At 36.2% G+C, this 21,779-nt stretch overlaps 1 protein-coding gene across 1 annotated transcript in view; it reads right to left on the bottom strand.

Annotated features, from left to right (window-relative positions):
* Positions 1-4,501: 4,501 nt before the first annotated feature.
* PTAR1 (protein prenyltransferase alpha subunit repeat containing 1) overlaps positions 4,502-21,779 on the bottom strand; it is a 44,956-nt gene continuing 27,678 nt past the window's right edge. The window contains exons 4-7 of the mRNA XM_085212708.1: positions 21,456-21,560; positions 18,355-18,568; positions 14,533-14,849; positions 4,502-13,445 (exon numbers count right to left, since the gene is read on the bottom strand). Coding sequence (XP_085068834.1) covers positions 13,097-13,445; positions 14,533-14,849; positions 18,355-18,568; positions 21,456-21,560 — 985 coding nt within the window. The 3' untranslated portion in view covers positions 4,502-13,096. The remainder of the gene's footprint in view (positions 13,446-14,532; positions 14,850-18,354; positions 18,569-21,455; positions 21,561-21,779) is intronic.

Here is a 21,779-nt window from a genome sequence, read left to right on the forward strand (position 1 = left end):
AAGGTGTGCCAGGCTGGATAGGGCTCTATGTCCAAGTGGAGTGTGGTGATGAGTAATGTTCCAGTAGTGGGACCCCCAGTCTAGTGGTAATCCTGCCCATGGTTGTGGAGTCAAAACTAGATCATCTTTAAGGTCCTTCCCAACCCAAGTCATTCTACAATTTTTTGATGCACAGGTTCCTTTCTCTCTCCTTTAAGAGCCGTCAACAGGTCATTCCTGTTTAGCAGTGAGCTGACAGTTTCCTCACATGCTGGTAAAGTTGCAGTGATTAAAATTGTCACTAGGACTAGCAAGGAATACTGATGTTTCCTCTGTTTAGTTGTTCCTAAAAATGTGTCACCGTAGAGACAGCTTTGACATGCAGGATAGAAATTAGCATTTTAACTCTGCATCTCCTTTTTTTTTTTTTTTTTAACCAAGAAGCATCTTATCGAATAATGTTTTTTTTTAATTTCTCTTTAAAGAAAAAAAAAAGTTACATAAGATTTGGGCTATTATAACTGAAGACCAACTGCTGACTGAGAAAATCCAGTCCATTAAGATAGAAAGGGTACTAAATTATTTATATTTCATATTTTTCAGTTTCTTGCCCCATTCTAGCCCCTGATAGAACACTTCTGACCTATTAACACCCATTGTCTTCACTGTTTGTCAATTAGAGCAGTAGTTACAGTATCTGTTTAAGATGGTACAATCATGGAGCAGCTGGAAGCATTTTTAATTTTGGCATTCATTCGAATGAATCACTGCTAGACTGCCAGGACTGTAAAAGCCAAGCAATCTTTTGATGGATTTTCAAAGCATTAATGTTTCTACTCAAACTGAAAAGCTTGCAGACTATGAAGAATAAAGCCGATCTAGGATGCAATAAACTACACCACAGCAAGATTTTCATCTTCCCTGAAAACACACAAACTTGTTTGTGCAAGGATTAATAAAAAGAGAGAACTTCTGCTCTTTTAAGGATATCTGGTCAAGTATCTTTTTGAAACAAAAGGGGATAAATAAACAGGGAACCAATAAGCAAAAAGATAGAGAAGAAATAGGGAGAAAAAGTGAAGAAAAAAAAAAGGAAAAAAGAATCATAGAATGGTTTGGCTTGGAAGGGACCTTTAAGATCACTTAGTTCTAAACCCCCTGCTATAGGAAGGGACACCTCCCACTAGACCAGGTTACTCAAAGCCTCGTCCAGCCTGGCCTTGAATGCTTCCAGGGAAGGAGCACCCACAACCTCTCTGGGCAACCTGTTCCAGTGTCTAACCACCCTCACAGTAAATCATTTCTTCCTAATATCTAGTCTAAATCTACTCCCTTCCAGTTCAAAACCATTTCCCTGTCCTCTTGCTACCTGCCCTTATAAAAGTCCCTCCCCAGCTTTCCTGGGGTACTTTAAGTACTGGAAGGCTGCTATAAGGTCCTCCCAGAGCCTTCTTTTCTCCAGGCTGAAGAACCCCAGTTCTCTGTCCTCACAGGGGAGGTGCTCCATCCCTCTGATCATCATGTCCCCTCTCTGGACCTGCTCTAAAAGCTCCATGTCCTTCTTGTACTCCAGGTGGGGCCTCACAAGAGCAGAGCAGATGGTTTGTAATCACCTCCCTCAACCTGCTAGTCAGGCTTCTTTTGATGCAACCCAGGATACGATTGGCCTTATGGGCTTGCAAGCACCCATTGCCTGACCATGCTGAGTCTTTCGTAGTTCACCACTTCCAAATCCTTCTCCTCAGGGCTGCTTCAAAGCCATTCTCCACCCAACCTGTATCTGTGCTTGGGATTGCCCCGACCCAGGTGCAGCACCTTGCACTTGGCCTTGTTGAATTTCATGAGGGGTCCACCTCTCAATCCTGTCCAGGTCCCTGTATGGCAACCCTTCCCTTTAGAGTGTCAGCTGCACCACTCAGCTTGGAGTCATCTTCAAACTTGCTAATTGTGCACTCAGTCCCACTGTCCATGTTGCCTACAGAGATAGTAAGCAGCACTGGTCCCAACAATGATCCCTGAGGAATGCCATTCATCACCAGTCTCCACTTGGACACTGAGCTGTTGACCACAACTCTCTGAGAACAGCCATCAGCCAATTCTTTATCCAGCACGTAGTTTGTCCATCTAACCTATATTTATCCAATTTATTGATCAGTATTGTTATAACTGAGCAGCATTCTGGTTATAATAATACATTTTAATAGCATGAATCTCAGATTAACGGTCTGGAGTAGAAATTCTTTACAGAATTATTAATTGCCCCGAACCATGAGGAATAGAAATAAATTTACTGCAGTGTTAACTGAAGTCTGTTACGTATATTTTAACATGGAAGTCAGTTTTGATATTAAGAACAATTTTTCATAAATGAAAGTTCAAAACTAAACATAAAGTAAATGGCATCTAAAGATCACAACTGTGGATCTAAAAACTCACCATGCCTTAATGCATATATATTTAAAATAATTTGAAATTTTACAAAACTAATTAGTATACCTCACGTAACTTTTCATCCAGTTCAGATTAGGGATAATCTAAGCACTCATCAGGTAAATGGATATTAGGAAAAATTTCTTCTCCAAAAGAATGGTGAGACATTTGGCACAGGCTGCCCAAGCAGGTCATGGAGTCATATCCCTGAAGGTGTTCAAGAGATGTGTATTTGTGGTACTAAGAAACACGGTACATATGACTGGGATGGTCTGACTAGATCTTTCAGTGTGCCTAGAGTATACTAAGCAAGGACCTGTCCTTGGCCTCATATAAAATAGGTGAAATAGATAATTAAAAAACTACTTATTAAAACAAAAAATGAGGGCAACAAAAGCATAAAACTGGTGGGGCACCTGACCTTGCTTTTGTGCAACAAATGCATCGATCTGGTTTGATGGGGGTGGCTGCAATTCTTAGCGAGTTCTTAAAGTGCACATCAGTGATTTTTTATCTTATTTTACTACTCATGCGCTTCATCCTTGAAAACAGTTGTTCACAAATGTATGTACTGCCAAAAAGCAATGACAAGAATAAGGTGTGATTGTGAAGCAAAGGATAATTTTCTCTACTAAGATACAGCTTTTAGAAGTCTGGTAGATGTGATCAGATTTTTCCTTGAGTTGAATATCTGATTGCAACTCTATACATTTCATTTGAAAATTTGCAGGTTATTTATTTATGTTAACTGAAAATGGAGTTGCAGATACACCAAAAGAAGATATTTTCAGAAATCTTGAAGCCTATTCTAAAATTCTTTTATCACAACAGAAAGCAACGCTGCATATTTTTCACTGTTCACAGGACTGTGCTTAGCCAATTTATCACAATGCCTACAATTATTTGTCATCATTTGAGCTTGCTACAATTTAGGTTTCATTTCAAATACTGTAACGTTTTCAAATATAGCAATGATCTGTTGATTTGCACCTTGAAGACACACAATCTACTCATTTAAATAAGCAGTCAAATCCACCAAAAGCTATATCACAAGTTACTTAAACTTTTTGTGAGCTTTTTGAGATGTTGAAAATCACAATTTGTCAGCACCACACAAGTATTCTGTATATTTCTTCTGCAGTGAATGTGTTAACTCATTATTTTACAAAATAACACAAGACCAAATCTTACATGTTTAATAAGAAAAAATGTATGTCTTCACAGGCACACACATAAGTTAAAGGTAAGTTGAAAAATTGCTATTGGCAATCACTGCCTTTTACTTGCCAAGCACTAGCACAAGCACATGTAATACATGTAGATATCAATTCAACGTTGTATGTGGTGGGCATGAGAGGTACTGCACTGTGCCCTCCCTTCCACAGCATTCAGTGGTCACCTACACAATCTGCACTCAAGCTATGTGCAATCAATTCATGAAAAATACTGCTTTAAAAAACAAACAAACAAAAAAAAAAAAAAAACCACTTGATAATTTTAAATGTCTACAATCTTGTGGGGGCACACTATTAGCTGTTCAGGGCTGCATGTGGCCTATGGGCCATAGGTTGGACACACCCAGCCACCAATAAAAGTGTTAGAGAACACTGGTATCAAGATGGACCTCTGAGGGATACCACTCATCACTGACCTCCACCAGGACACAGAGCCATTGAACACAGCCCTCCAGTCATGACTGTCCAACCAATTTCTTATCCAGTGAATAGCCTACTCTTCATATCTCTCCCACTTTAGAGATATGTATGTGGTGCACGACCATATCAAAGGCCAAGTGCAGATCGATTACATCAGCACTCTTCCTTTGTCCATTGATGTTGTCACTTCTTTACAGAAGGCCATATCAGATTGTGCAGGCACGATCTGCTCTTGCTGAAGCCATGCTGGCTATCTTGGATCACCTCCTCCTCTTCTAATGCCTTAACATATCCACTGATATCATCTAAATTCATATAAGATGGCACAGTTCTTGCTAAAATAAGCTTATCAATAAAAAGAGATTAGGAACAATAAGGAAGGGTATCATTAACACTGAAATTCTACTCCAGGGCAAATACACTGCCACAGAAAACAGTTTTTAGGAGACAAAAAGTTTATTTAAAAACTGCCAACATTTAACAAAAACAATTTTACACTATTTTCCATTTTCTACAGAAATACAATAACTTACAGCTGTGCTTAGTATACTTATTACCAATACATATAAAAACAAGTCTGCTGATAAATAAGTGAGAAAAAAAATTACCAACCATCACCACTAAAATTGTACCTGTAAATTCTGGAAGACATCTGCATAGAATGGTTAGGATGCTAAGGGTATTCTTTTTTTTTTTTTTAATGTATTTTGTACTACTAGAATATGTAAAAATATAATCAACATGCAATACAAAATATTCGAGATAAACAAGGTAAAACCCAGTGTGCACAAATGGAAAGCACTGTTAGGATGCTCTCCTATGTTTTTAACTAGACATCAGAGAACTGAACATTTTATATGGCAAAGTTTGAACTTCCCTTTACAGCCAAACTAAGTTTAGAATTGTGGAAATCACTATCTGGCTAGGTTCCACTACAGAAGGATTAGAGTGGAGGAAACAGTAACAACAAATAATTCTAGAATACTTCAAATCAACATTAAGTAGATGCATTTTAAAAAGTAAATTAAGTGTTACCTAGTTATAAACATTTGTGAGATGACAGAGTGACAAATGTGCAGTTTATTGTTGCACCATGAATGTATACAGCACACTTTGAGAAAAGTAGAACTTAAGCCATTCAGTATTTATTAAGACTTTCTTCCTTCAATGTTGCACCAGTTAACACGGCACCTTAAAGCCTACCATTCCTCTCCAAGTATCTTGCATGAAACTCAGCCACTGACCCACACACAAGTCTTCATATGTAATACTTCCCAAACTCTTTGCTTTTCCAAACAAAACAAAAAACAAAGTTTTCTTAGCTCTTCATACCTGCATAGTACCCACCATGTTTGTCTCCAGCTGCTTATTTAAAGCTGTAATACTTCAGAACTTTAACAGCTTCTCTCCAACCACAGTGTTAATGAATATATATTAGTCTATCAGCTTTTTTTGTCATGAAATTGTAAATACGATCATATGCCTGAGACACAGAAGTCACTTACAATCCATCACAGTAAATACTTCAGAGCTACCATACAGTTACTGATGTCCTTCCTTCAGCAAGGTCTGATCCTTTCTCAGGAAAGTTGGTAGGAATTTTATCCCTCTTTTCAACAGAACTTAAATCAATCACTTCTCTCTGTTAACTGATGAAAGGATGCATGGGAACAGCAAAAGGCTGTGCCAGGGGAGGTTCAAACTGGACATCAGGAAATATTTCTTTACTGTGAGCACAGTCAAATGCTGGAACAGGCTTCCTAGCATTCAAGAAACATTTGGACAGTGCTCTCAACATGTTCTAACTTCTGGTTCCTCCTAACGTGGTCAGGCAGTTGGACTACGTGGTCTCTGAAGATCCTTTGAACTATTTCAATTTATTCTAAAATCAAGCACTCAAACCAGTAACAAACTAAAACTCAGTTCCTGTAAACTGTTTCTGTGAAAGGAGTCCAAAGTTTATTACTTGCTCATACTAAGCCTATCTAATTAGCCCCCCAAGTTAAGTAAATTAAAACCTAAAAGCTTTCAAAATGATATCTTCAACAACAACAAAAAAAGTAATTTATTTTAATGAAAAGAATAACGAGAAAATACTAAAAATAGCATACCAAAATAACAACGTGATGTTTAGATTCAAATATTGATTGCTGGCCTGTGTCCTACAGGTCTTCCTGGTCTTCTCTGAGGCTGAAGCTACTTCAACAAAATTGAGCCCATCTCTATTTTGTCCTGGAAGACTCATGAAAGTTATCTGGCAAGTAGGACACCAATTGAACACTTCTCAGTCCTCCCAACTTGCAGGACACAACCAGTTCTTTCAATGTCTCCAAAATTATCTACAAGCAGTTGGAAAAAACACCACCACAAATCAGTTGGTCCATATATGCAATATTTGCCCAGCAATTGTGGAAGGAAGGCAAAGTGCCACAGAAGGGAAGTTCCTTTCAGTAAACTGACATTGGCAATCATATTTCTAGATTCACAGATTTAAGAGAGGTACTCCACGAAAGAGATATGTTCACAGATCACGAGTGTGACATAAAAATAGCTGTATGTGGAACATTTTCCATTCCCGCACAGACGTAACATGAACACAGTTCCTCCACATACCCACCTGTACATACACATGCTCACCATGGGAAAATAAATATAGATAATTAATCTTTACCGATGACAAAAAAAAAAAAAAAAAAGAAAAAAAAAAGACCTATGACAAAATAGGACCAGGACAAAAAATGAACTTAATGCTTTAAAGTCACTCTCCTGTAGAACACTGGTCATTTATCACATTATTTTCCAGTGTTTTACTGTTCTCTTACCCTTTCTGTTACAAAACTTTGTATTTATCTAATTTACCAACATTGGAGAGCTCCATAAATTTTACAGTGGTCACAAACTGTGTATCTGAGAATATTTCATAGAAAAAAATTTTGCAAAATATTGTTTAAAAACTGTTTTTTCCTAATATGAAAGCTATGAGAATTAAATATTTTTTTTCACATATCTTCATAAAATAAACATTTTTGCCCTATATAGAATAGTATTTTGATGTATATAAGAGTGCTACAAAATTAGTGTTTAATAGTGTACTTAAATACTATAGTGCTATCACTATCATTAATCTTAATGCTACTTAAAACCATTTAAGACATCCATTATTTTTTGTTAAATGAAGACATTCCCAATCACATTTTACAAGATGACTACCCAGTTTTAAACACAGACATTTCAAAAAAGAAAAACTAGAACAAGAGGAAATGAGCATGTTAGATTATAAACATATTTTGTCTCATAAAACCAAGTTTTGGTACCTTGTTTAATTTATGTGACTCTTCTATTTGTAATAGCATAATCAATGCCTCGTTTTTTGCTTTTAATTAAAAAATATATTAATTCTCCACAGCCATTCAGGGAATCTTACTGAATTAGTGATGTACCAATTTCAAAAGCAACATGTAGGGATATCTTATCCACGAAAATCTCTTTGTTTCACCATCTTTATGTTCTAATCATAAAATGTGCAGTGAATATAGGCACCCTCTTGTTTGCTGTTGGCTCATCCTTACCTCTACCTATAGTAGGATTAGAAGCAGGTTTGAGATGACGCAGATAAAGATGCTTATTAAACTTCAGGTAGGAGTTACACTCTTCAGAACAGTTACATCCTGCAAAAGCACATGCTGTCAGTAACTAACAGCTTTGTTAATTCTAGTATGGACTCCTAACAAAAGTTAATAAATAAATAAATAAAAATCAGAGCCACATCGTGTGCCAGCACAGATAGGAGTAAAAAGCATCCCCGTTATTTCAACTATGTCCTTGTGAGATATTGAGTAGCTTACTGAATCGTACTAGGAGGCACAGAGACAAAACCCAGCAAATGCCAGGAACTGCCTGCAAGACTGCAACAGTAATTTAAGATATAGAATAAAAAAATAATGCAGATGAGATGCCAAGGTACAGTATTAGCGTGTGGGTAGATATAAAACACTACGCTAGACAAAAAATGTTAAAAGTCAGTTATTACATATTTAGCAATTATGTTTTATTTTTAAATCAATAATTATAAACTGTAAAATTGTACCCTAATTCATGATTGTACCCTAATTCATATGATTGACTATGCCCTGAGAAGTAACATTACACACTAAATAAAAGCCACTAAAAGGGTTAGGTTTATACTTCAAAAACATAAACTGTCTACAGGGAATTTCTTGGAAGCACACATTTCCCCCATTTTGTAGAAACACACTGCTTTTTCAGAGGAAAAGATCAACAAAGGTTTATGGTAGTTTTCCCAACTTTAACAACAGCTTGAAGCTTTTTTTTTTTTTTTTTGGTCTTTTTAAAATTTTCTTTAAACAACCCTCTGTCCTGCTTTAAACTCTTCTAGGAAACTAGATGGCTCTGTAGGTAAAGCTCCTGCTTTCCACCTCCAAAAGAGGATCGAGGCCTAGCATGAGGCTTCAAAAAAAGGTGAGCATGACAAACTCCCCATACGGACAATAACACGAGAACCTTTTGGGAGGTAGTCAGAGTTATCTAAACATGAAATGAGGCCACCTCATTACTCCTTTGCTACATTCTTCTTTTGCTGGTTGGAAGAACAGGCAAAAAATTTGGAAGGAAGCACACTCTGAACACATGGGAAAAAAGAAGAAAAATGGTCTTAGTCAGGGACACTGACCTTCCTTTGAAGCTAACTTGAATGTTAAGTGCATTTAAGAATAATGATTTATCGTCTTTCCTTGATATAACATTATTAAAAAAAAAAAAAAAGTTCTAACTGTGAAGAACTTTTATCCCCAGAACAAGACAAACATACAAAAAAAAAAATCACATCTACATTCCACTTCTCTGCTTGTTTTCCAAAACTGCCCAACAATTGGTTTTTTTTTCATCCCCACTCTACAGTGCAAAGACTTGCTTCCCACTGGATACAAAAAACCACCCAAAGAACATTATTCCCTCACAGAAGGGAAGACAGAGCAAAAAAACCCTAAGAATCTTGTACAAAAACTCAATCATCATGTCTCTGAAGACTCACTGCTTACATTACTCTGTAGTAGTCACATTTCATGCATTGTAACATTTGTCATTCTGAAGAAGTATGCTTGCGGAGTCTGCCTAGGCAGACAAGCTCTCTAATACCCTTCATTTCTGCTCATCTGTATTATACAATACTGTTTAAAAATTAATTATCTACTTACTTAGTAAAAAATTCACTCCTGCCCACAGATTCTAGCTACATATTCTAATAAAGTAGGAATAGCAGAAACTGGAAGTGCTGAAATTCTGATTGTAAAACAGATTCTAAGCTTCCTTACTATGTTACTTTGCTTATTTATCTTAAAACAAGCTAATTAAACAGTATAAATTAGCAATTTACTTTTCCCCATATTTAAATGTCACAAGGATTTGACTGTATAAAGAATGTGTAATAAGTCAACAAAACACTAATAATCAGGTAGGAGGAGATTAACAAATACTAATCTGAGCAGCTATAGTGATGTGTTCTACCATTGACTTTATATAGCTTTCCTGAAGTTATATCTAATGCTGCATGTGTTGTTCCAGTGACTGCCCTGCACAAGATAATAAAAGCCAGTGAAATAATAGCTAATGTAGTAGCAGCATAGAATTCAACCCATTATTACATCCATTCTAATTTCTGTAGTTTCAAATTACATTTGTTCCTCAAAACCTTTTTTTTTCTAGCAGAAATAAATTTCTACAAGATTTAATCCAGTGAACAAAAAGAATTTGCATCAATGTAAAGCTCATATTACAGTGGGGAAAAAAATGAGTAAAGATGCTGAACTTTGTAAGAAGATGCTTAAAGGCTGTACACAATTGATTTTCTAATTGAAGGAACTTACAGAGAATCAACACTTTATATTCTGCAGCTTCTGTTGGACATTTTCTCCATGAGAATGTTTGTTGACTACATGAAAATAACCTAACTTCTGTTAGCGAATTCAACATTTACTTAACCTGTACTCAGCAACAACTATATATGTTAACTACCAATGTCCTGAACCATTCTTCTTTCTTTCAAGTCATGTCCAAGACAGACTTTGAACTAATACTGAATCAGTATGTTCCAAAGATCAGTTTAGAACATTCTACAATTCTGAGTTTAATACAATCTGCTGAAAGTACCTTTTCAATCATCTTGTGTAAGAGACTTCAGGATACTGTCAGCATGAAATAATTTAGTTATCTGTTTTTTTCTTCAATATAACTTAAAATAAAAATGAAATGTCAGCTTACTGTTTGCATGTCTTTCAAAATGGAAAATATGACTTGTTTCAATTAAAATCATTTCTATTGCTCAATTCTTTGTGCAGGAAAGTCTGGTCTGAAAACACTTCTAAAAGCAGCAATTCAATCAATTAAAATTGGAAGCATTTCCATCAGGTTTAGGTTTTCTAACTCTGGACTCATACTACAGCCACTGATGTTTTTTATGCAAGTAATGAAAATATCAGCAACATCCATAATCACCATTCTCAGAACATTTTCCAAGTATGGATGCACAATGCAACTTTTGCAAATCTTTGAACCTGCTGTGCTGACAAAAACTGGGACTGAACACATGCATTTGAAGGCACCTGTTTGATTTTAAGCGTTTATGTCAGAAAGGTTGTCAATTCAATAGCACAATATTTCCATGACATAGCTCTAAGAAAGCATAAATCTTGCAAGCTCCTTTAAAAATATCAATTAGTCCAGTGCAAGACTAATGTGGGAACAGTGCATTTCTTCCACAGTTCAAGAAATATTTTGTATCCCACATCCCAGTCTTCTGTTGCCTGCTTCTACTATTCTTACCAAGAGGTAATTTTTCGAAGGTAAAGAAAATACAAGTTACTCTCTAACTATTCAATGACCACGAATATGGTCCTTAACAGACTGCCACCCAATGTCACGCTTTCCAAGCTCATACTAATTATTAATGGGGTGTCTGTAATCAAGCTGATTGAGGTTACTGCACATGCCTCAACATACCTTTAATGCATGAAACACTTTGTGCCCTCTGGGATGGGTGTAAATTTTCCTCCAGTTAAGTTCTTCAGTTCAGACTCCAGTTTGCTCCTGAATCTACTCATTTTTCAGTGTTCACACAGAAAACACCTTATGACATAATAATCCTCTTAAACCATTCCCACACCTGTTTCACACATCAGTTACATTCTTCTGCAATCAGAACCAGCAACCAAGATGCAACCCAAGAAGCCATATGATATACACCTAGCTTCAGAGGCAGATGCAATTGCTCATGGAGACAACGCTTTCGCAGGAAGATCCTTTAGCCTAAATCAGTCTTATCTAGGTATTATAAATACAAGAGCATATACTGAGAAATGTCTGTTTGCTACTCCACGGCTGAAATGAATTATGAACTTCTCTAAGACTAGAGATGGTCGATTTTCATTTTGAAATGCAAGAGTAATCTTTATCCACCAAATTATTTAGCAGTGTTGGAATTCCACGTCTCAAGTGCTTTTCTTCTTTTCAAGTGATAAGTTTTCAAGCAAGCTACATGTCTTTTAATTCCACTTTCTTGTTCCTTCTCTCTGCCCAACAAAAACAGCAGCTTGAAACTCATTGTGGTAAGGAGGCACTTTGCGCAGGAGAAATAAGTAGCAATTTTGGCAAAGATTCTAGCTTGAAAATCTCATCCCCTTGGTTAATATTCTGTTTGGAACAGGGGTAATGCTGCCATTGTACAAACCTCTAGAGTTGTATAACACTTTCTCCCTTAAAAGTCCCTTATAAAGACAACTCCTAAGGAAATGACAAAACAAACCATTCACGTTTAATTTCACTGAATAGAAATGTGTATTAAATCCCCTTAAAATTTATAGTTACATAAAGAGAGGTCCTATGGTTGGAGAAGTGCAGTGAAGAAAGGAGTCATAGAAGCCCTGCAGAGGAACAAAAGCAAAGAAATAGTCCTGTCCTGCTGTCCTTTTTTGAACTGTATAGTTTCAACAACCAGACAGCAGAATTTTTTCACTGACCATCTATAGGGCCTGAACAGTCTTGGTTAAGCATATGTTATCAATATGTGACACAGCAGGCTGAGATTCTGTAGTGTACATAATACATTCAGAAAAGTATATCAAGTGTCATTAATTCTGAATTGTTGAGGTAAAATAAATAAATAAATACACATTTAGAAGTTAAAGAAGTCTGCTCTATGAAAAATATTTCCAAATATAGCTCTGACTGTCTTTGCATGTTTGTGGCAGAAAATACTTCATTTTCCTCTTCAGAATTTCAGTTTCAGAGACTTTCTTATCAAACTCATTTAACAACTTATAAGGAAACAAAAAAGTCGCAGTAATAAAAGGCATGACTCCAATGCTGTTACTTCTTTAAGGAAGAAACTCTGCAGCCTGGCATTCTACCGAAGGTAGCTAATACAAAAGTAATAGTAGTCACTGAATATAGTCTGAATCCTTTAAGGTATGAGCAAGATCTAGTACAGTAAACAGAAACTACCTGGAACCAGGCTAAGCTGGCACTGACAGATCCTCTTATTCTTTTTCCAGACACTGTTTCAAAAGCAGACAACTTTTTTCTTTCCCCTTATTTTCCTTTAAAGCCACACCATTCAGAGTCATGGAATCATAGAATCATAGAATCATCAAGGATCATCAAATCCAACTGCAGCCTAACCATAGTGCCCTAACTCTAACAACCCTCTGCTAAATCGTATCTCCGAGTCCACCTTAATGCAGAAGTTAAAAATAAAGACAACAGCATGGTAGAAAGCTGACATAGGTGGAAAACCAGTGACTTCTTAAAAAAATGAAAGAACAACAAATGGCATTTGCTTAACAAAAGATATGCCTGTTCTTTAATAAACAATGTGATAAACTTGTACTCTTTAAGTTTTAGGACTGACCAATAAAAGAGTGAGAAACATAGTTAGAAAACACTTGCAACCAAGACATGCAGTTGTGTCTGAAAAAAAGAATATTGCACTAAAAGAACTCTCAGGGCTTTAAATTCTTCCTTCACTGACCTAAAAAAGTAACTAACCATTTCCTGTAAGCAGTAGCAAACCTGGCTTGGTCCACGTCTCTACAAGTTGATAAAACTTTATCTATAAACCTGTATTCCATTTCTGGGCCAAAAGAGTCCTGCATAGGAGCACGCTTTAGGCGTTTAGTTTCTTGGGTATAACCTTGTTTGCTGCTGGATTCATTCAAACCATCAACATCCATAACTTGTGCCATGTGGCTTGTCGTGGGATTGGGATGTGAATTATACAAAGTTTCATCACTGCTGTCCACAGATGAGGCCGCCACACTCAGAAGAGGAAGTTTGTTGATTAAGTGGTGTTGAAGGTAGAACACACACCTCCTTCAGAGGAAAGGGAAGAAAAAAAACAACAAAATACATGCTGATAATAATCTGCCGTGGCTGCTGAAGAGCAGAATTTGCCATCACACCGTATTACTCAATACACAGCAAAACAGTCCACTGAGGGCAGATAGAGCAAATGTGATAACCTTGCGTAGAACTGGAAATTAACCATTATATTGATTATACTAATGCGTTAATCTCAGTAATAAAATTTGCATTACCATCCAGCAAATTATTCCTTATATATTGTTAAATAAAACGTAAACTTCACTTCTTTCACTCGCTAACAAGTATCAATGCACAAAATCTGCTGTCACAGTTCCCACACTACAAAACAAGCCACTCTGTTCAGCCTATACAAAACTTTCTGAAGAAGCCAGCAGGAATTTAATAATGGAAAGCAACTTTTGCATGTATATGCTTGCAGGCTTATAAAATCTGCACCCCCGCAATCCCCACAGATATCTTCTGCAATTACAAAATTAGGTAGGAATACAATCCTGAAATCAACTAGTCTTGGATTTTAAGAAAGGACAGATTTAGTTATTGGAAAAGGTGCTGTATCTCATGCAGCACACATTTCTCTGGTTCTGACTACTGTAACAGCACACATCCGCCCTGCTCCTTTGCCACTGTGCTTTCCCAGTGAGCCAAGCCTGCGAGCCAACACTGAGCGGATCACAGTCAAAATTATCTATCTATCTATATTCACATGTTTTGATAGCAAAAGAAAAAATAAGTCTGTGTCACTTTGGCAAACTCACTGTTACCTCATCAGGCACATACATACAGCTGGCAAAGCAGAATTTTTCTACAGCTGATTCTTCTTCATGTTTCTTACTACATCTTTTAAACATCTTAAGTGGACAAGTGGAGCTGATGCTGACAAGATACTTAACCAAATCAAATTTTCCATTCAAAAGCTCTGATTATTCTCTTGAATGTTTTTCAAAGGCTCAAAACATAGTAGCTTAGAAATTGTTAATTGAGTGGTATGTTTTTAAATCAGAAAAATAGCTAATTTGGAAATTCCAGGAAATAATCCAATAACCAGAAGGATGCTCTTTTGCCAAATTCCTCTTACCTATGACACCACAAGGTTTCATGCCCTGGGTAAGTGTCGATCAGATCAGTGCAGAAATCCAACTCCTCCTCTAAGTAGCGGGAGATATCCACACTCTGCTCCTCCACACAAACAGCTTCTGCTCCTTCACATTCCTCCTCCGTTTGAAGACTAGAATTTTGCTCATTTCCCATTTGATTTTGTACCAGTGTATTATTATCATTCACAGTTCTGCCTATCAAGGACTTGAGTAAGAACTGGCGGTAATGAAATCCACTGTGGTCTGAGACGTGCATCGAAACCCAGTATTTAGTGGAAGAAAGTTCATCAAGGAGAACCTGAAAAGAAAAGCAGCAACAGCTATCAACCAGAGTAAAAAATTTTATATTAACTGTAAACATTTTTAAACCTTCATTTCTAGTCAGAAATGGGAAGTTTCAATAATGGACAAACCTTCTTTTGCTTTAGTTTCTAGTAATAGAACTAACAGTTATACACTTTCATTGCATTGCTCATTCTGTGGAATTTAAACTCTCAGAAAGTAAGCTGTATCTTTTTCATCTACTCTTAAAGACTGTATATAACCTTACTAGCATATTCTTGCTTTAACATCTTTAAAGTTGCTTTGAGCTACCTTCAGCACTAAAAAGGACTGAGTGATGCAAAGCAACGTTCGCAGCTAAGTCTTCCTTTTTCCTCCTGCGGCACAAGAGGAACAGCCTTATGTACAAAGCTAGCTACACACACCTTTCACTGTCCACCTATTCTAAAAGATACTGTAACAAAAACAAATAGTACCTGCTATGTGAGATACAGCTCAGAAAGACAGATCAGCAGCACCTTAAATACTACTTTTCTGAAAGAGTGGTCAGGCACTGGAATGGGCTGCCAGAGAGGTGGTGGAGTCATTAACCCTGAAGCTGTTCAAGGAATGTTTGGATTTTGTGCTGAGGGATATGGTTTAGTGGGTACTATTGGTGATAGGTGGATGGTTGGACTGGATGATCTTGAAGGTCGTTTCCAACCTTGGTGATTCAGTGATTCTGTGATCTTATAAATCATTAAAATGGAATGCACTACTAAGTAATTTCCTGTTGCTTGATGATGTCTATTATTCCATGAAGTTGGTCACTTAATAAATAGGAATGTAGAAAACGCAGAGGTTTCATACCATTGCAGTCTCTGTCTTCAACACCAATGATAGGCCTTAGGATACCAGGAATCCCAAGGTGAAGGACTGTGACTACTGTAATGGATAAATTCCCAGCCAAACCCAAACCTGCATACAATTTGCTTGTTGAGCTGGATGCAGCCAGACACTAGTAGTTCCCTAGGGTTCCACTTTCTTTAATGTTTTCATAAATGATCACGCCACAGGACTTGAATGCATGCTAAGTAAGTGTACAGGAGATACAGGGGAGCTGTTCTATGATTCTGTGTTGACTATGATTCTACACTGACCTTCTCCAGGGTAGAAAGGCCTGAGGATCCTGAAAAACTGGAGGGCTAGGTAATCACCAACTGCATGAAATTTAAGAAGAATAAGTGCTGGATTCTTTATCTGGGACAGAGCTATCCTGGGTATATGTACAGACTGAGGTCCCTAGATGTGCTCAGCCCAGAGCAGGACAGGCTGATAGGAGGCCTCATGGTGGCCTACAGTTCCTCACACAGAGCGGAGAGGCAGCACTGAGCTCTGCTCTCTGAGACAGTTATATGACAGGAGAGAACAGCATGGAGCTGTGTCAGGGGAGCATGGGGCTGGGGGTCAGGAAAAGGTTCTTCACCTTAGGGTGGTGAGGCACTGGAATGGGCTGCTCAGGGCAGTAGTCACAGCACCAAGCTGCTGGAGTTCAAGGAGCTTTTGGCCAACACTCTTGGTCCTAGTGTTTGATTTTTGGGTGGTCCTGTGTGAAGCTGGACTTGATTCCTGTAAGTCCGTTCCAACTTGGAATGGTCTATGATTCCACACGTAGAACTCTTAAGGGTGCTAAAACACCTTATTCCTAGTCTGCAATTTCTCTATTCTCAGGTGAACTTAATTTACTATTTTAAGTTCCTAAACATTAAAATTTTAAGATCTGATTAAAAACAACATAAGACCTAAGAGCGATATCAGAAAAATCAGACCATCATTTAATCAGCAGGAACTGGTACTACACACGTTATATCCAACTTAGATCTCTGGATAGTCTGATTCATTTAAGTGACAAGCTTGTAAGCTACGAAGTTACAGGGGAGCATTATAATTGGATATTTTTACTCCCTGCATAAAACAAAGTAAACAGAACGATTCACGGCATCCTTCCTTATCTGATCCAGAAAACCTGGTTTAGAAAACCACAATTTTCTTGAAAAAGTTCACTTTCTAACTCTGACTTTAAAGTTACTTATTCACAAATTTTATCCCGAATTTCATTATAACGTTTATGTTCCACATTTTCCTGATTTTCCTGCATCTAAAACAACTTATGTAAAGCCATTTGAAGAGACGCATCAGTGATATCACGAAAAAAAAAATCTAAAGTCAATATGGATATTTTAGAATTCTACAATCAGTATGGAAGCCAGTTGAACAAAATGAGAGGAACTATCACTCCCTTGTTAAGCAGGCTAAAAAGAAGACCAACAGGAAATCTGGGGGCAGGTACAAAGGCAGGCAGAGTTGGGAATGATCTAACAAATTTCAGACATTTTTTCACAGATTTTTTGTGACTTAATACAACAAGCTCTGACAAATACCAATGAATTAAACCACCAGATAAATTCCAACTTTGAGAGGAGTTATTCCTATCAAATTGCAACTATATATTTACTTTAATTACTAAGGAACAGTAAATGCAAAAAGCAATCACGGTGTTAATCACAAACTTCAAACTACTGTCAACTAGAATCTTATATTAATCAATAAAAGTTCTACAGACTGAGCCTCTTCTAAATTTCTCCCTTACCACTGCTGAAGATTTACCATAAAACACTGTCACTGCTGATAAAAATGCTAGTGACGTGTCATTTTATCAACTTATGAATGAATGAATTCACCTATCAGCTTAGAAACCATACTATTAAACTATTCATATAATTTTAGATCATCTCACAGTAAATTAGTTCAATTTTTCACAGGTCTTGCTTTAGATACTACTAAGTTATATGAAATACTCTATTTCATCTAGGTTTTACATATATTGAACATTATATAGGTAATATTCACATAGTAACATATACTATACAAGACTGCTGGAGCTAGAATTGCATCGGCAGCAATGGTCTGATCAAAGGTGTTGCTGAAGAAACTCGTTATCAGCACTACTATGCTTTCTCTGTAATTCTGCTGTCTTTACTTAATACTTCAGTATCCTGACATGATAGAAAAGCAAAATAAGATAAGAAAACAAGACATCACATTACAGTATCAAAATAATACAATACCTGTCATGTGTTATCCTTTCCTTTTATTAGGAAATTCAAAATTAGTGTTATGACTTATATTTTTTCTTCCTTTTTTGTTTTAGTTCACATAGTTTTATATCTGTTCTCCACCACTGAGTACCAATACATGAACAGAATTTTATTGTACATGGACAAGAAAGCTCTTTTTCTTTCCTGCAGAACAAAACCTGCCTACACTTAGGAAAAACACAAACCAATATACACTGCAATATTTTGCCATTTTTAGAAAGCACACTTTAGCTGCCTGCACTCACCTAATACAACAGATCAACAGTAATCCGTCCATGTCAGAGCACCTGCTTGGCAGATCACTCTGGGTTTTTTTAATACTTTATTTTTCTTTTTTTTTTAAAGCAAGGAAAATGAAAGACTTTATTCATTATTGTAATTTACCTTGGTAGTCAGCTTTCCCACATTCTGTAAAACCCAGATGCGATGGGACCAGGCATTGTAATTGCTTGGGTATCTCCCAGCAGCTTCAGAGCAGACGTCCATTTCCTCCTGCACTAGTCGGTGAATTCTCTCCGCAGGTGCTACTCCCAGGTTTCCTTTATTCACAACAGCAGGCAAGGAGTTTTCCTGAATTAGCTGCTGCAGCACCCATCGTCTGGTTAGGGTTAAACAATGTAGAGCATTAGTAATGAGAAACCAAGTTTTAGAGAAAAACATTGTTATTTATATATAAATATATTTATAAATATATATAATATTTATATTAAAAAAAAAAAAAAATCAAGCTTTTCTTAGATTTCCATTATCTGAATTATGCTTTAACTAGATACTGACTAAGGAAAAAAAAAAAACAGGAAACATAAGCATGTGGATTGTTCCCATACTGTAAACTCTGACTTTATGATCATGTCAAAATAATTTAACTTCTGCTGTATTTCTTTATTTGTGCACTATTAGTAGTCATGGCTACTTACAGAATTCTAAAAGGGAAAAAAAAGAAAAAAATGAAAACAATGCAAAGTCTGCATGTGATTTCTCATGAGCTCTTCTTTTAAAGGTTTGTACAATACTAAAATATTGTTTAAAAAAATAGGCAGAAAAAAATGACTCAAGAAAGATATGAACTGTACTTTATATACATTTTCACTTTTCTCAGTAGTGAATACTGCAAGCAAAATTAGTTTCTGTACATCATCACCAGAAAGAAAATGCACAGCATTGAAGGCCTTACAAGCTATGAGCAAAACTGAAAAAAAAGTACTTTACTACTGAATTATACATAATTGATTTGAAGTCACTGAGAAGAACAGCTTTCTATGTGGCTTTTCAATTCTACTTTGGACTGACTTAGTATTTTTAGATAAGAGCTGCATTATGGAAGGTACTCCCCAAACATACATCTGCAGGCTCTACTGTAAACTGTCAATAATGGCAGGTATCCATGAAGCAGCATGTGTACAGAGAATGGCAATGGGACTATGTGGAACAGCCTCGAAAGCTGGACATCCTTCAGTGTGAGACACTGAAGTTTTCTGCTTTGTACCAACTCACGCATCAGTTATAAGAACAATTATAGCTACCTCATGAAAGTGCAAGTTCAAAAAAAAATTTAAAATTGAGACTTCTACTTTGCAATTCATAAAATAGCAGAAGAATATAAAGAATTATTACCATTTTGCTTTTTCTTCCAGATATTTTAAACAAGATTTAAACTGTTGGAAGACAATACTAATAAGTGTAAGCCAAATATTATCATGTAATATTTCTAACTTCAATCAGAAAGAAATAGGCAATTTCAGATGTATTTAGGCAGGAAAAGTAACCACATAAAGTCATCCCCTTAATAAAAGGTAGATAATGGTTCATCATTATTGCCTTCCAAGGAAAACAATAAATGAAAAATAAAAGACAAATCATTTTGATATTAATACTGTTATTATTTCTGTTTCTTAAAATAAAGACTGTTTATAAAATAATGAATTCAGAAAAAAAATGACTTCCTAATCTCTGTGGCTTAAAAAAAAAGATAAAATGAAATCTGAGCTGTTTTCTTGACTTTTTTCATGGGAGGAAAAAGCACAACCCTAGAAATGTTTTAAAATATGTGCTTGGTACCTGCTGGCTGTCACGGAAATGAACTCTTGGAAGTTACATAAATTCCCTAATAAATTTGGACAAAATGAATCTGCTTTATTGGGTCATGTCCTATTACTATCGCTATTCCACTTCTCAGAGTTAAAGAAAATGAATGCAGTGACAACTGTGTAATCAACAGGCACACTAACTTTATATGCACAAGAACTACCTGAAACTCTCCCGAAAGTGGCAAGACATATGGCAGATATTTTGGCATCTTTAATGAGTGCATTTGCCACATGTAAGATGCTGGATACGTTCAACACATTTTTTCATTCCTACATTCTAATGTTGTTGCTGAATCGATATGTAAACGAAGGTAATAATACTCTGTAAGGTAGGTAACACCTAGCAACATTTCACATAGTGTCTTCTGTGTAAACTTCAAGAATATTAAGCCCATTCATTCAAAAAGAAGAGTTTACCAATAACTACTTTGTCCAAAAATTCATGTGTTATTCGCAAGACTGAAACTTTACTTATGCTTTTGATAGAACAGGAATCCCGTAATGGGATATCAACTTTATAGATGTCTCAGTACTGGACATGTGAAATGGAAATTTCATGAACATTATGAACTGCCTTCTAATGTACTCCATTCAAATATTTTGAAGGTTGTCTGTAAAATAATGAATAATAACATAAAAACATATTAAGAAAAATCATGCACATATCAAGAAATTTTATCACAAATTGAACAATATACCTATGCTTCACTCAGGTGTGCTACAGGCTAATTTACATATACTCAGTCACGACTAAGATAGTTAGGTATGCGTGTTCAAATAATTTTGGAGTTAAATTAAAAAAAAAAAAAAGTACTCTATTATCTTAATATTTAGTACTGGTAATTTAATGGCATTTAGTTAGAAATGATAAAAATCAATTCACCAAACCAAAAAGATAAACAAAGAAATGGAAGTCAACGTCAATTTGGGTTATAAAAATTACCTTCTACAGATTCTTGTCTTTATGAAATGTCTACAAACAAACAATACAGCAATAAGTGTGGAGGAGCAGAGCAGAGAAACTCACATTGCTCTAATATCTGCTGTTGATGAAATCAGAAATCTTGGGATGAGAATTTTAAGTGCTGAAAGATATGATAAATCCTTAGGAAAAATTATCCCACGTTCAAAGCTTAGTGAAAAAAAAGATTCCACAAAGAGGTTCATATAATTTTAATTCTAAGTGTAAAATACAGATGGGGATCTTCAAAAGCCAAAGGACTGAGTTTCATAGTGACTGGCTCAAACACTTCACTGTATTTCTAGGTGTCCTCTTACATCCAGCATTCTCCTTAACCCGAACACAGGGGAAAAAACAAACAAACAACAACAACAACAATAAAACACTAGAAGGAATGTTTAACTCTGGGGAAGCAACGTAAGGCAAGAGAAACAAACCTATGAATCCACGTTTCTGGACTCTTTGGAAACTTGGTTAGCGCCAGTTTTCCAAGATGTAAATCTTTAAGTGGACTTAAAGTGCCAGAAAGTATTAATTCTTTCCTACAAAAGATAAAATAATTTTTTTTGAATAAAGAACATAATCTGAAAACAAACCATGAATCCCACACAGAATGGCTTTTTATTTTTTTTTAATATAATAGAATTTGACCGATTAATCCATTTCACTCAGCTATATGCAGGCACTGCTATTCAACCACACTCAGCAAAATAAATCCCAGTCTCATAACTTTATCTTAATACATTCAACCCATTGTTGCT

The sequence above is a fragment of the Meleagris gallopavo genome, chromosome Z (genome assembly GCF_905368555.1).
Source record: "Meleagris gallopavo chromosome Z, MGAL_WU_HG_1.1, whole genome shotgun sequence".
Lineage (NCBI taxonomy): Eukaryota > Metazoa > Chordata > Aves > Galliformes > Phasianidae > Meleagris > Meleagris gallopavo.